Here is a 15,141-nt window from a genome sequence, read left to right as displayed (position 1 = left end):
TTGAAATATCTTGCAATGTCTAAACATGAATTTTTTGGTAAAACAAAATCTAAAAGTGTTTGCAGGGATCAAAAACATAGCAATAAACATACAATAGATTCCTGCATCACTCCTTTCGAAATGAACACAAATATGAGTTTTAAAAAAGATGACCAAAAAAAATTTACGCTTCTTGAGATTTCAAAGTCTGATCCAACATTGATACCAACCATAGTTAGCAAATGGCAATGATATGCTCATTAAATAATTAAGAAACAGAAGTACTTTATGACTCTGATAAAAATTTGTTTTGGTGACTTAGGTCCTTAACGGTACTTATGTCTCCTGGCAACCATTTTCTACTGTCACTGCACCTAAGCATGATTTACCCTTTCCCAACTTTTGTTCTTGTATCACACCTTGGTCAGACTCTTGTTATGATTATGTTAAAGTGGCTTATGCCTAGCATGTATTACAGTCTCTCATTGTCAGACAGATGGGGGGGGGTGCTTGGTTGGGTTAGTACATGTAGGTGGAGCATGATTTTAGTCAGGCTGCCTGATCGCCAACAGCTGTAGGCCTAGTGCGGCTCTTGGTCTGTACAATTACTGTTTGATGATAAATGTCTGTCTCCAATAATTCTACACTGTCTTTGAACTATGTAATCAATGTTACATGAAGATGAAACACATGTAGTGTACTAGTACATGTACTACAACCAATGTGATGTTTAAATGGTGATTGTGTTGGATAAATAAATCAAATATTTATGAATAAAGGCAAAGTGCAATATCCTATCCCAAACTGGAAAGTTTGTGGTAGCAAAGGAACTAGAGTCATAAAATGTGCATTATGCAAGGAAAGGAAAACCGTTTTGTCTTAAATGTGTTCCTTGTGAAAAAAGTTGTGACTATACTGTTGAATGATAGGTCTATGCCAACAACATGTGGTTAGTTTTTAAATGGGATATAGTAGTGTGTGTTTATATCATTAATAGATATCATGCATTTGTATCATTAGGAGATATCATGCATTTATGGCCACATATATACCATGTATACAGCTACCTCTTAACATGTATATTATAACAGATACATTGTAATCCATGACATTAACAATGTGACAATGTGGTCAAACAGATAACTGTAAGTTATAAGATTTTCTGTTCTCACCACAAACTCATTCCACTGTGTACATTTGTTCTGCCTTCCATAGTACTATGATTGTTTCACTCAGATACATGTACAATGAACTTGTGATTTTCACTGTTGCGAAAATGAATTTAGTGTTGTAATTCATGAAGTTGACAATATGTTAACACCATCCGAGTATGTTCACAAAACTAAAATCACCGCTCTTGAGTATTGTGAATATTTTGGTTGGAAGCTGTGACTTAAAAATATTCATGGCTGCAAATTGAAATACAAAATCATGATTCAGAGAGAATGCTATATCAGTGAATTCAGAAGCAATGAGAATGAAAGTTAAAGAGTAAAAATAGTCATCCTTCTTTCAGGATGGCTTTTCTTTTAGTCACTCCTGATATCATCTCTTATTACCAGTTTTGATGTCTATGCTTGAAATATGGAAGCAATCGGAAACTAATGAGAATGGTACCAAGGATCATCAAAGTTTGATTTGAAAGCTGAGACCTCACTTTTAGTTCACTTAATATGACACTTGACACGTGCATCTCAATGATACCTGGAAAGTCTTACTATTCCCATCAAAATGTTGTCATTATGACATTATTGTCAGACTTGTAAGTTGTCAAAAAAAGGCGAAATGCTCGGTAAGATGTGGTAACAGGACTTAAAGATGTACACATTTGTCATAGATTTAGTCACAATATTAAATATTAAACTGTTTGGGGCCATTTGCATTCATAGTTTTTAAAAAATGGATCCATTTCAAAGTCATTTTCAAGATCTTTGAAGTGGCTGTTATAGTTATTGTTTAATGGCAAACTTGTTGTTTGTGTCTAAAAATCATGTTAAGATGACAGATTTGAGTGGTCAAGAGTTACCATCATGTTCATAACTTTTATCTTTTTTACTAATCTTTAAAGATTATTCACTGGTGATCATTCCATGACCATGAAATGCTATGAATTTTGTAATAAAATAAAGGACACTGTGCAATCACATGCTTGTGTCATATTTAATTTTAAAGGTCTTTCATGATCAGTGCTCTCCAATTAGGGAAGACAAGGGCAAGGCTAGGATCTGCACTGCATAGAAAGTTGTAATTGAGGGAAGCAATGGGGCCAGTACGTGGCTAGGCACATACACAGGCTCTTTGTCTGATATTAAGTATATATTTTTAGATCAACGAAGCGGGATTTAAAAACTAATTGAGTTTCACTGTGCACATTGATGGATGACTGAATATCATGGTGGCATTCCACTTTAAAAATTGTGTGAACTTACATTTTACTGTCACACTTATACACTTTACCATACATCGACAGTTGTCATTTCATTCAGACCAGTTCAAAGGAAAGTGCTACAAGAAAACAACATGACAAGGAGCTCTGGTGCATTCTAGCTTTATTTAATGATATCCTAGTCCTGCACAAACCAAGCTGGGGCCCAACACAAACCCCTCCAGTACACGCACAAATCAATGCTGGAAATTCATTGCACCATTTTGGACATGACCAAAACTAATGACACTCCTGCAATGACTGAAGTGTGTGTTTTATGCAAAGTGGGGAAAAGGTCCTAGTTTGAGTAGTTTGGGAATTTCTCACATTTGATACTGTAAGTGTAACTGACCTGAACATGATGAAAGTTCAAGTTGTCCAATCAACTGCTAACACATTACACAGTGGGTGATCGAATTCACAATACCTGGGTTTAGTGTACAGAGACAGGTTAAGGTTTATTTTTATGTTAAATATTCATCTTGACAGACAGGACGTCACAGAAACATAAAGACACTTTTGAGGCTTACAGGAATGTAGGGGACATGAATTCCCTAGAGTCTGCTTAGGCTGTGACTTGGCTTGTGTAAGACGGCGGGGTCCTAGTCTTCATACACCCAGCTGAACTGGCCAGCGGTGTAGGTCACAAGTTCCTTGTCTGTGAACCACAGAGCAATCTCCTTCTTCGCACTCTCAACGGAGTCGCTACCGTGGACAAGGTTCCTACAAAAACGGTCAAGTACAATCAGGTACACTTCATAATACAGTTTAATATATGTTTTCCCATTAAAGGCCTATACATTTAAACCTGTCTTTCAACATGGATTTCTGATAAAACTTCAAACCTTCAACTGAAAAGATGGGGCTATGCCAGAGGTACTAAAACACAACTCTAATAGGGGGGGAAATAGTGCTGGAAAGAGATGATAAAAAAAGAAGCTATGGGAGAGGATAGTAAGCGGAGCGGAAATAGACTAACAAAAATATTTTGATGTAACATTAACCCTTCTTTCAATTTCAAAATGGAAAATTTGTTGCTGCTGACACCTACCTGCCAACTTCAACACAGTAGTCGCCCCTGATGGTACCAGGCTTGGAGTCAGCCTGAGAAAAAATGGTATGACATGATCAGTGTTCTAGCCAGCCTGAATTTTTTTTTACCCATCTCTATTTTGTTTGACGTAACATCATGCTGAGTGTCTTAAGGGAACTGAGGCATGACAATCCTAGGGGAGCCCACCAGGAAAATTTCATGTCATAATGATATATTAGTAAAAGATTACCAGTAAGAAGTAAAACCCTAGGGATCACATGAACATGATCTTAACTACAAGCAATCTTATGGTGATATTGGTGCAGATATGAAAGGCAAGTAACGGAACATTATAGAGTATCCAAATTATACATTTTGTGTCTAACAGTGCATACTATGTATAAAATGAGGTATAGATAATGGAATCGGCGGTGTTGTGGTCTTCTAGATCTAGGCTTGGCAAAAAATGAAAGAAAGGACTTACAGGGTTGGTCTCTCCCAGCATCACACGTCCAGTCCTCACCACATCCAGACCTTCCCACACCTGAAAACAAACATGGGTAAGAGTGTGTTTGTGAGTTAGTTAGTAGTCTGGCTCCTCACATACCATAAAAAAATTGTTAGCGAGGTATTGTAACAATTATGTAGCCTCTACCAGGCTCCACGGATCGCTGGAAAAATAGTAGAAATTGGCCGAAATAAAGTAGTACACCAGAGAAGATCCAGCCGGCCATAGAAGCTCCAATTTGCGATCCACGGAGCCTGTGCGGAGTCGCAAGCTTCTTTGAGCTCCGTGGGTCGCAAATTGGAGCTTCTATGGCCGGCTGGATCTTCTCTGGTGTACTATCCCTTTATTTCGGCCAATTTCTACTATTTTTCCAGCGATCCGCGGAGCCTGGTAGAGGCTAACAATTATGTACTGACTGGTGTGGTAAGATAATAAGAAAATTTTACATGTGGAAAGCTATCTGTGATATAGAGTTGGTTTAATTGTTTTACAAGTATTATTGGACTTGACTATGTATAAATGTATCTCACCATTGGAACAACAGGGGAGGTTGACATGTACTTGCACAGACCAGCGTAGAATGGCTTCTTCGCCAGGTCAATGTAGTGGCTCTTCATGTGTTCCTCTGAAGCCTGCAAACAAGTATAACAGCTTTGATACATGCTATTTTATTTGTTGTTTGATTGACCGAACCCATCCATGCCTTTCGGCACAATTATTGGCGTGCCCTGCCAGTCTTGTTGCGTTCAAACAAAGCTTACATTGTCATTTCAAGTCGTCCTGACCTTTTCATACAGGCGGGGCAATAAGATATTCAATTTACCTCCACTACATAGGTGCAAGAATAAAATCCCAATGATGTGCTTTCGACATCCGGCAAAATCAATTTCAGAAAATTATTGCTAAAGCCAAGGAGGTTGCTTGGCAATGTAACAATGACAGCGTATAAAAGAAACCAACGCCCACAAAACCCAGCAAATAGTCGAATTTCGGAAAATTTTGCAAATTTGTTTAATTGCAGAAAAACGTGGTAAGAATGAGTAAAGGGCCTAACGTTACTCCACGTGCAACCACATGCCTTTAAAAATTAAAACCCTCGTGGCCTGTTCTACCTGCATGAACTTCATGGCCACCAGCTTGAAGCCCTTCTGCTCGAAGCGCTTGATGACTTCGCCCACAAGCCCGCGCTGGACGCCGTCGGGCTTGATCATGATGAAGCTCCGCTCCTGACGCTTGTTTTCTGCCATTTTACTGAAGATTTGGTGGAGGATCCAGACGAGAGTTGCGAGCATGCAGGCACAAGATGGCGGCCGGGAGAGAAAAGAGACCGGTTGACATGTGACACGCGGCAAGCTTGACTATTTCATTTTATAAAAAGGGGTATTCTGTTTATCAAAACCTGTTAACATCGAATCAAACGGCAGTTTAAGAAATTTAGATTTAGTTATAATACTAGTAATAGATATATTGATAGAAAGGTGCCATGTAGATGATAGGGCGTTGATTTTTGAATGACAATATTGCTGAAAGGTAACATAAAATACCCCGCATTTCAGTAGCCGTTGGTATCGCCCTGATCTCTACTTATATGGGTGTGACGTATGGAAATCCCATGTGATATACCGTATATGATTTATTTATGGACGAAATACAGCTGATAATGGGGTCAACGGTTCAGATAACGACATAAGAAGCTTAACCGTGATAGGATTGTTGATAACAAAGCACTGCTTTTACCAAACCATTTGGTTAAAAGATTATTCTCCATTATAACTTTTGCAGGGACTTTTTGATCAAACCGTTCGCAAAGCGTATGTTTTCTTCATTTTGTGGGTAACCAACCTCACTTTTAGCTTAAATTCGGTGGCAATGTTAAAGAATCTTCTCGTGAACGGTTACTTGCAATAACATAGAGAAGGAAGGCTAACCCGTTACCGTTCACGCATTTGAAAACAATACACCATGTAAGGTAGAAGGGCGTGGGGTCATGGGAGGTTATAGATAATACTGTAGTTAGTGTAATCTATACGGGGTATTTCGGACAAAAGAAGGACCACTTTTTGATTTTGATTGATGGCTTCTTCTTCCATTTGGTGAGAAGCTCTAGATCTGGAGGCGAAGAGACGGTGCAATGTTGTCAAATGACGTGACAGTTCCTGTTGCTGTTGACGAGGCTTCGTTCGCCTGAACTTCGACATAAACTTCATATTTTCCGAAGTCCACCAGAGTTGGAACTTATTTATGATTAACGTGTCTATCGGGTAGAGTGCGCTTTAACTAACATTGTAGGTTTCTTCATGTAACGCAGTTACATGCATCAATCAATCTATCTATCAATCAATCAATCTTTATCAAATCCATCCGGGAAGTAACCCTTAAACAATTTAACAGCGGTCATATCGCGTCTTTCTTTCAAGGTCGGCAAAACAGATCTTCCCTAGCCTTTATCTGCCAGGCATCTGCTTGGAGATAACTTTTGAGTTAGGGACTGTGCAATATTTAGTGGAGGGTGGTTTCATGCCCACCTAACAGCATCACCCACCACCATAGTTGAGCTCCTCCCCCGGAAAAATATTGTACGGTCCCTTATCGCTGTCAACATGGCTACCGCACCTAGTGAAAGTGAAGTTACCGACTTGGCAATCGCGTCAGTTTTAGCTGAACTTGGCAGCATTTCTTCACTCCAACCTGAGCAACTTGAGGCACTGAAGTCTTTCGTCGGCGGGAAAGATGTTTTGGCGTTTTTGCCTACTGGGGTTGGCAAAGATTTGGTCTACCAGATCGCCCCCATGGTGTTCGAAAAGTTGGGCCGCGTCAACCCCATTGTCATCGTGGTGACACCACAAGTCGCTCTGATCAAAGAGGATCAAAACACCGAGGATCTACATCTACAACCCGTGGATCTGATGGAGAACCAGATACGGGAAGCGACAGCAATCGGGGTGAAAGCGGCACAGCTTGGTGGAAGTGACGACGAGGGCATCGCGCAGGGAGAGTTCCAGCTGGTGTTGGGCGGGCCTGAGCGGTGGGTACTTGAGGATGAGTGGAGGGAGATGTTGTCCTCAGCAGTCTACCAGGAAAACCTCGCTGGAGTTGTGGTGGACGAGGCCCACCTGGCTTATAAATGGTAAATATCACTTCTCAAAATCTATTAAACGTTTTTGCATTGGATTTTTCTTTAACTTAGGCTGATTTCAACTTCAAGTTAATCTTGGGATCCTTTGAAGTCAACTTTCGTTGCTATAGTGTTAATGACATGCAAGATGCATATGCATAGCTCAAACCAAGCTCAAACAGACCGCTTTCCCCCGACAGTGGTCACGGAAGGGTCTCACGTCATCGATTTGGACAATGACTTTCTTTTGATCTTACCGCTTGATGCATATGCATAGTTAATGCCTCTGCTTTTCCGTTCAAACTTGTAACGAAGTGAGGCGAGAAAAGAGTTTTCTTGCAAGTAGATTAAGAATTTATAAAGCAGTATACATGTATTTCTAATGAACTTAGACAAACATTCGATCATGAAATATAATATGGTCTTACCTTTTTACCATTGTTTTATGCACGTTTTTACTTTTTTTTACCACATACGTTTTAGCTAATCGCCTCCTCCTACATCTGCTTGGAAATTAGGAAGTAGATTTGTATGACCAGTTGACCACACTTCCTGACCACACCCCGTTATATGTATTAGACATATCTAGTGACAGGAACTCTGTTCTCTTACAGGAGCCAACAATCCAAGTATCAGTCTGAACTCCGTGAAGCCTTTTATAGACTTGGTGAGCTCAGGTCTCTGGTGCCAGAAGGTGAGTCTGAGTGAATGTGGAAAAGCCAAAACTTAAAATCACTTGTATATAAAACCAAGGAGGTTAAACAGGTCCTTTTAAAACTTCATTATACATGTAGTTATATAATGTATAAGCCAATATCCATAGTCTGTTTTTATTGCCCTTTTATGCAATACATTAAAGATTTGTATATAAATTATATGATACATATCATGTTTGCTTAACATGAAATCTGCAATAAAGGTCTTTATTCAATTACTGTATTACACATTCCTTATAATTGATGACCATTTTTTTTCTGCAGGAACCCCAATCCTGGCTCTCACAGAATCAGCTGACCTGAAGTCGGTACAAAAGGTGCGGATGGTCTTGGAGATGGAGGACGCCCATGTAGTAAGAGCCAGTCCTAACAGGCGCAATGTTAGACTAGGTCTGGTACCCTTCCCTCGTGACAAAACAGTGTCCCTTGGCTGGATTATTGATGAGATTCGTGACAAAGGGCTGGATATGAACTGTATCATTATTTACTGTAGACACTTGAAAGCAGTAAATAAGGTCTTCAGCCACCTGAAGTATGAACTGGGGGCTGATGCATGGGTAGGCGAGAAGGTCTCCAGTAATATGCTGATTGGGATATATTTTAGTGCTACTCTGGACAAGTACAAGGACAGAATTAGGAAGTCCCTAGTTGGAGAGGGGAGCTGTAGGGTTGTGGTGGCTACTGGTGCCCTGGGTAATGGTATCGACTTCATGAATGTTGGTAAGGTAGTCATGTATGGGCCTCCAGAAAACATGGAGAATATTCTCCAAATGGTCAGCAGGGCAGGTCGTGATGGCAAGAAGGCAGACGCCGTGTTGTATTACAAGGATGAGCAACTCGCGAAAGTTGACAAAGCTGTGAAAGCGTTTGTGGAAGCTAAGAGTGGTGAAACTTGTATCAGAAAACGGCTGTTAGGTCATTTTGAAGACAGTCCGGTGTCTGTAGAGCCAGACCATAACTGCTGCACCAGTTGCCACCGTGCATGTAAGTGTGCAGGTGATAGGTGATCTCAGTCCTTCTTACAATGTGAATCATCAGTTGAGTCTAGAGAATTACATGTATATGAGGAATGGCAAGTTTTTTTGAAGGGAGCTCCTTTTACATTACCAGGAATCCTGATGTTCCACTTTCGACACCTGCTAAATTTTGGCACGTTTTCTGTGATGAGTTGATTGGCTCGGTTCTTGAACACTGTCCTCCCATATTTACACAAGAGGATGTGAGTAAATGCAGATCTAGAGGCAAAAAAGTCTGAACAGAAGGATTCCTTTTTTTCCTATAACTTCTCCGGGTACTTTGATGCTAGCGTGATCTCCTCTGAAACGGTAACAATGACGGTATATTGTATGCACCAGAGTCTGATTCAGAAGAAGAGATTTAATGTCCCCAAAGATTGACAAGTAGCTAGTTTTCAAGCGCATGTAGTTGTCATGGTTCTTGTTCATTTTTCTGTAGGTGTGACTTGAAATAAAAGTTTTTTCAGCTTGATTAGTCATATGATATTTTGGCCTTCTGTTTTTTACATATCCATGTATAGTGTAGTTTCACCTGCCAATGATTTGGTCATTTGTCCGTAATGACTGGAGTAGCATAATGAGGTGCAAATACAGACCATCACTCAGCGCCACCTAGTGATAGTTTTACTTATTACAGCTCTGTGGAAGGCAGCAAACAGACTACAAATGTTGGCAGGGAAAATTACATGGTTGTGCACTAGAGTAGGTTGATATGTTTGATGCATAATTAGTCTAATATACTACATATGTACTTTGTGAGGAAGATACTACATGCAAGCTGTGTACTGATAGTATGCATGATTATGTTTTTCACTGTTTATAGTACCTTGTCACATTCAAGATAGTTATAGGCCATACTAAATGAATATCTACAACTCAATAATTTACTTTCATCTATGTACATTGAGTAATATTGCAAAATAGTCTGGATAAAACCTGAGCTGCCATGCTCCAATAGCACCAACCATGATACAGACCTATAGCAGCTTTTGTACTTTGTATAATAAACATGACTTTCAGTACCTTTATTACCTCTACAACACATGGGAAGTGTATTTTTTGTACACTTAGTCATAATTCATATTGTACCATCTACAAGCATGATACAAAATTTAGCATAAACCATCTGTGAGCGATAATTACACCTTACAGACTTTTCTATTTACAGATCTACAGTTAAATTACTTCCAAGACATTTACATTGGAGCCAAAATTGATAAAATAGAAATAAACCCTACCTAATACTGGCATGATGTGCAGAGTAGACCTCCACCATTTGTGCAGCACATTGTACTGAATGGAACAGACTACAGTGAATTGCAGGTTTGTATGGAAAATACAATATATTAAGGGAGGTATTCATATAACATTATGATTGTGATACAATCTGTTCCAGGCCCTGACTTGGCTTGTGACAGACGGTGGTGTTCTAGTCATCGTACACCCAGTCATACTGGCCAGCGGTGTAGGTCACAATTTCATCCTCTCTGAACCACAGTGCAATCTCCTTATTTGCATTCTCAATGGAATCACTGCCGTGGACAAGGTTTCTGAAAAAAAAACCAGTCAATTACTTTCATGTACACTACATCACACAGCTCAAGCTTAGCATTCACCACCAAGTATTTAAGGCAGAACACTTTTGAAAACAACCTATCATTGAAAGCGCATCTTTAAGAGTAAAAGATGTCTGACATGTTGACACCTACCTTCCGACATGTAAACAGAAGTCTCCACGTATGGTGCCTGGCAGGGAGTCACCCTGAGAAAAAATATAATCATGAGTTTGGTCCAAACAGTGGTGTTGTGATCTTACAGATCTAGACAGCAAAAATGAGGGAGCATGAGGACTTACAGGGTTGGTCTCTCCCAGCATTACACGTCCAGTCCTCACCACATCCAGACCTTCCCACACCTGAAAACAACACAAATATGCCATCTGATTATCACTAATGTTGCACATGTTATGCAAAGGTGGTAAGGTACCTATTAAATTTGTTACTTGCGTTTAAACCTAGGTAAACTGGCATTTGTTTAAATTTTGTGACTTGTAGAGTTACCTCAGGAATGATGAAGGTTAGTTATAACACAGTCTCACCATTGGAACAACAGGTGAACTTGACATGTACTTGCACAGACCAGGGTAGAACGCCTTTGACTGCAGGTGGGTGTAATGCTTCTGCATATGTTCTTCTGAAGCCTGGAAACAAGAAAGAACACAGCATTTTTTACATTAATAAATATTCTTTTCAATGTTGATTGTTGTTCATATTACGTGAAAAAAAGGTGAATCAATGTAATGTGTTTGGGACATTTCTATGTTGAGAATTGAGTTTTGAATGCAGAAAATTTTTGTAGTTCGATGATTAGACACTTCCCTCCATGCAGGAGTTGTACCACCACACTGTCATGTGCCAAATATCTTTAAAGGCCTCGCATTTAACTACTGATGTAGTTAAGTATGTCAGCCAATCAACACTAAGAAGCTTTCTAATATTCTAGCAAACTCCACAGCACCGAAGAACACACTTGGAGCAAAATCTATTTCAGAAAATTCCGCGGAAAAATTGCTCAAGCATTAAAAAGCAGAATTCTAGAAATCAATTCTCACAAAATCCAGCAAACACTCCAAAGGCGAAGCTTGTGTCTCACTCCAGCAATAATGAAAGCAAGAACACGCGGTAAAATGCCGAACAGAGACAACACTTGCAACGACATGCCTTTAAAGATTTTCCAACCCTCATGGCCTCTAATTTTCTACCTGCATGAACTTCATGGCCACCAGCTTGTAGCCCTTCTGCTCGAAGCGCTTGATGACCTCGCCTATCAACCCGCGCTGGACGCCGTTAGGCTTGATCATGATGAAGCTCCGCTCCTTGTTCCTTTCTGGTACTTTCCTGAAGATTTGGTGAAGGATCCCGGAGTATCGAAGTATCGAGAAAAGAAACCAGAGGTCGTTCAACCCTGTGTTAAACAACCTTTCGGTAACTGGGACTGATGGGGGAGCTCTGCCACGAAAGCAAAGCGTTGGCCATTCACATGTTGTCTCTTTTACTTTTTTTTTCGTAAACCTGTTGAATGAATCTACAAACCTGCGTTTTTATCATCTACCAGCATCTACGGACGGTACAGAAAGTTGAAGTTTCACCACTCCCTTACAAAAATTGCTGTCGACCAAAAAACAGATTTCGTGTAGCCCCTGAAGCCTTTTTGAAGTAAAGCTTTTTGAGAAAAACTTCTAATGTGTGGGGGTGTGGTTGCGGTATATTTGCCCCTTGCCCTTCGACATCGAATAAAAACCTGTTGAGCTTTGAAACGTTAAACACATTTCAGCAAGGACATTATATCAACGTCATATATACTATATATATATATATAGTTTGTATGTATGTATGTATGTATACTGATGTATACTGGCATGTGGAAGCATATGGCCATACACTAGTACACCCTGAATACCAAATAGGATAGTCCTTACAAGGTAGGATAGTCCTTACGTTGACATTGCTCGATACGCCAGTCCACTGCAGCTCCATGGCTTGCCCGCGTTCCTCGCCCTTGAAGTTGAACAAGCATAGATAATGGCGTACCGAATCATCATGGTGCCGGCTGCACGTACTGAAAAAATCCACTGCAATCTTTGCAACCCGGAAGTGATGATCTTTACAAGCTCCAGTACATCACTGTCCTTTTATGTTTATCGTCGATCTGTTAGCCGTAGCATTCCTGTACGCAAACACGTACGTACACAAATCCGAGCCGGCGCAGTCTGGTAGCGAGAGATCCCCTGACGTTCCAGCGAAGGTGTGTCTTCATGCAGTGCGTCAAAACACGGACTGAATCGATTTTTAAGCCGCCGCAAGTCTACGCTGCCGGCCTCACGTCGGCGGTTGGACCGGTGCGGGCTAGTATGATCTGCCGCCTCTGATTACTGCGTGTGACGTCGCCTATGCAAATTTCCGTCTCGTAAACGGTCGTCGCCTTTCCGAACGGTCGTCGCCTTTTCTCAGAACGGTCGTCGCCTCTCGGAGCGGTCGTCGCCATTTCCGAGCGACCGAACTTCAGTTCCGAATATCCGCGGCATGTTCGGGACTTCCCGGAGTTCTTGGAATGTGTGAATCGCACTCAGTCCATAACATGGCGACCGTAGGCGGGCCAGAAAAGTAACTTGTCTCCTCAACTGCTGATTTTATAAGATCAGCATACGATCCTAGGCCTGGATCTTCTCCAGCCTATTCTTGTTTCCCTTCGCCAGCAAACTGAAGAAGGGTTCATATAATGCCGTTTATACAAATGACAAATGAATCTTCAACCAAAAACAAACATAGATTCCGTCCCTGTGCTATATTTCTCAATCCCTGTGGTATGTATTCCTTTCGTTTATGTAAAATTCATGTAGGATTAATAAAGGACCTGCTGTTTTAGAAGGGGGACAATGTCTTACTTTGACAGGAGTTTTGACAAACTTGTAAAGCTATTTTCATCCCGAAATGTCTATGTTTTGTTACCTTGCTGAATGTTAATACTTGACACATTCACCACTGCACTGTATGTAAATACGACACATTCACTGGGTAGCACATCAATGCCATGCTGGTGACAAGTGTGAAATGGCCTGCTATGCTGGGCAAGCACTGAGACAACAAAATAAAACCCGGCTGTGGTGGAGTTGTGAGTCAGTCAGTCAGGACATAATGTCCTTGGTCAGAGTAAATGCCTGCATGTGTGATGGTGCTTCCGAATGAATGTTTCTGAGTCAGACCATCCTGCAGCATTCATAAATTACATGCTCGCACAATGGGCTGTTCCAAAAATACATGTGGAGTTTTTCTCGCCCCCGTTTCAAATTCAGCAATGTATGAAAACCTACAAACGTTCTAGTTCAGAGGGGTTTTTTTTTCAAATAATGTTTATTCGCATTTCAAAAGGAAACAAAGAAAAAAGGGAGAGGACATGTTCACATACAAGAAAAATAAATACCCAGAGACATTCGAGTTCATAGTTACCCAAACCCTTCCCGTTCCAATCGAGAATTTCTCAAACACTAACCTAGTTCTAACCTAGATAATTCAACCCCCGGAACTTATAATTATAATGCATGTACTAGCACCCACGCAACTTCAATCCACCTAGCCAAGTTCTGGCCCGTCTTCGGTCGCGATGTTATCTTCAGGAAGTGTGATTTCACACATTCAAAGAACTCGGGGAAGTCCCGAACATGTCGCGGATATTCGGAACGTACTGAAGTTCGGTCGCTCGGAAATGGCGACGACCGCTCCGAAAGGCGACGACCGTTCTGAAAAAAGGCGACGACCGTTCGGAAAGGCGACGACCGTTTACGAGACGGAAATTTGCGTCGCCTATTTGGAAACAAAACACGTAAAGGGAGAAGGGCGTGGGGTCACGGGCTGCCAGGGCACCCACTCTAGATCTGTAACCGATATCTGACGTATATTGTACTATATAAAGGCTAAAGGTAGGAGCGAGTTGTTTGGAGAAACACTACAGGATATATTTAGAGAGATTTATAACGTTACCAGATGTCTAATGGTAGGTTTTATGGTCGAAGACCGTGTTTCGACTGCGATTGTTTACCTGCCTTAATTGGTCCAAGGACATCTTACGGGTCAAAAGCTTCTGTCTGACTTTTAAATCGGCCCGCCTCGAGGGAAAATTCATTCAATGTTTAGTGATGTTGAACTCTGTCGATATGTTGATGATGTGAGCCTAAACTACTATATTCCTGGCTCCTATAATATTATTGATACAGAAAAAGGAAGGAGATATTTGAAATATGGATGGGTGATATCTGTATATTGATCATTTGTCGTTGATATGTATTTTAGCAAGTTTTTCTAAAAGTGAGCTCGAGTTGGATTAAGTATTATGATTATTACCATTTGAAAATCACAAGACGTGTAGAAAGTGGAAACATGCCGCTCAACATCTGCTTGCCCTCATCCGTGCTCCGGTGCTTTGGGTAACACTATTTTCAGTACCATAGCTAAATCCTTACGTCTATGTTTTTTTCCTGCATGGCGTGATATCATTTCGATGTAGAGTTCCTCGATATATTTCTTCGTTGTTTTTTTAATGGCAATAGTTCCCAGTAAGGAGAACGGGGCAGTAAATGATACGTTACCAATGTTCCTCCTGACATCTGTGGATATATATACCGGTTTTAAACCACATCTTGAAACTCCTGAACATGTACAGTTCCTTGTTTACCAACCTCAAACCCGAAATTGGCTGTAGCTATGCCAGTGTTTTCACCTCAACAATCAGGACATGTCTGTTCTGTGACTTGCACGTTTTCGCCAGACCAGTATGGCCAATTTTAGAAATGACC

The 15,141-nt window shown here is 40.7% G+C and overlaps 3 protein-coding genes across 4 annotated transcripts in view; 1 reads left to right on the top strand and 2 right to left on the bottom strand.

The window, feature by feature from the left end:
* LOC109467869 (nucleoside diphosphate kinase B-like) overlaps nucleotides 1-5,292 on the bottom strand; it is an 8,936-nt gene extending 3,644 nt beyond the window's left edge. Inside the window, 4 exon segments of the mRNA XM_019765975.1 lie at nucleotides 3,446-3,508; nucleotides 3,922-3,981; nucleotides 4,476-4,577; nucleotides 5,058-5,292. Of these exon segments, the coding sequence (XP_019621534.1) occupies nucleotides 3,446-3,508; nucleotides 3,922-3,981; nucleotides 4,476-4,577; nucleotides 5,058-5,237 (405 nt within the window). The 5' untranslated portion in view covers nucleotides 5,238-5,292.
* On the top strand, nucleotides 5,249-8,998 carry LOC109467739 (ATP-dependent DNA helicase RecQ-like). The gene is made up of 4 exons (XM_019765790.1): nucleotides 5,249-5,283; nucleotides 6,431-7,072; nucleotides 7,675-7,754; nucleotides 8,041-8,998. The coding sequence occupies exons 1-4, from the start codon at nucleotides 5,249-5,251 to the stop codon at nucleotides 8,781-8,783; spliced, it is 1,500 nt and encodes a 499-aa protein (XP_019621349.1). The 3' UTR covers nucleotides 8,784-8,998.
* Nucleotides 8,999-9,291: 293 nt separating this feature from the next.
* LOC109467860 (nucleoside diphosphate kinase B-like) lies at nucleotides 9,292-12,724 on the bottom strand. Of its 2 annotated transcripts, XM_019765965.1 has the most exons (6): nucleotides 12,290-12,724; nucleotides 11,554-11,689; nucleotides 10,891-10,992; nucleotides 10,648-10,707; nucleotides 10,502-10,554; nucleotides 9,292-10,342 (listed from the first exon to the last, which is right to left on the bottom strand). In XM_019765965.1, the coding sequence occupies exons 1-6, from the start codon at nucleotides 12,391-12,393 to the stop codon at nucleotides 10,222-10,224; spliced, it is 576 nt and encodes a 191-aa protein (XP_019621524.1). In that variant the 5' UTR covers nucleotides 12,394-12,724; the 3' UTR covers nucleotides 9,292-10,221. The 2 variants fall into 2 exon arrangements, with proteins under 2 accessions (XP_019621524.1, XP_019621525.1); XM_019765966.1 differs by lacking the exon at nucleotides 10,648-10,707.
* Between the last annotated feature and the right edge of the window lie 2,417 nt (nucleotides 12,725-15,141).

Source organism: Branchiostoma belcheri, unplaced genomic scaffold, assembly GCF_001625305.1.
Source record: "Branchiostoma belcheri isolate BF01 breed outbred unplaced genomic scaffold, Haploidv18h27 scaffold19, whole genome shotgun sequence".
Taxonomy (NCBI): domain Eukaryota; kingdom Metazoa; phylum Chordata; class Leptocardii; order Amphioxiformes; family Branchiostomatidae; genus Branchiostoma; species Branchiostoma belcheri.
The sequence above is the reverse complement of the archived record's forward strand: the minus strand, read 5'-3'. Positions and strand labels throughout refer to the sequence as shown.

Excerpts from the sequence above, each read along its gene's own strand:
- LOC109467739 (XM_019765790.1), top strand. The coding sequence starts at position 5,249 with ATGGCGGCCGGGAGAGAAAAGAGACCGGTTGACAT. Across the intron at positions 5,284-6,430 it reads GAAAAGAGACCGGTTGACAT|GGACTGTGCAATATTTAGTG; the intron begins GTGACACGCGGC and ends CTTTTGAGTTAG. Across the intron at positions 7,073-7,674 it reads GCCCACCTGGCTTATAAATG|GAGCCAACAATCCAAGTATC; the intron begins GTAAATATCACT and ends GTTCTCTTACAG.
- LOC109467860 (XM_019765965.1), bottom strand. The coding sequence starts at position 12,393 with ATGATGATTCGGTACGCCATTATCTATGCTTGTTCAACTTCAAGGGCG. Across the intron at positions 11,690-12,289 it reads GCGTATCGAGCAATGTCAAC|GAAAGTACCAGAAAGGAACA; the intron begins GTAAGGACTATC and ends CCAAATCTTCAG. Across the intron at positions 10,343-10,501 it reads TTCTGTTTACATGTCGGAAG|AAACCTTGTCCACGGCAGTG; the intron begins GTAGGTGTCAAC and ends TTTTTTTTTCAG.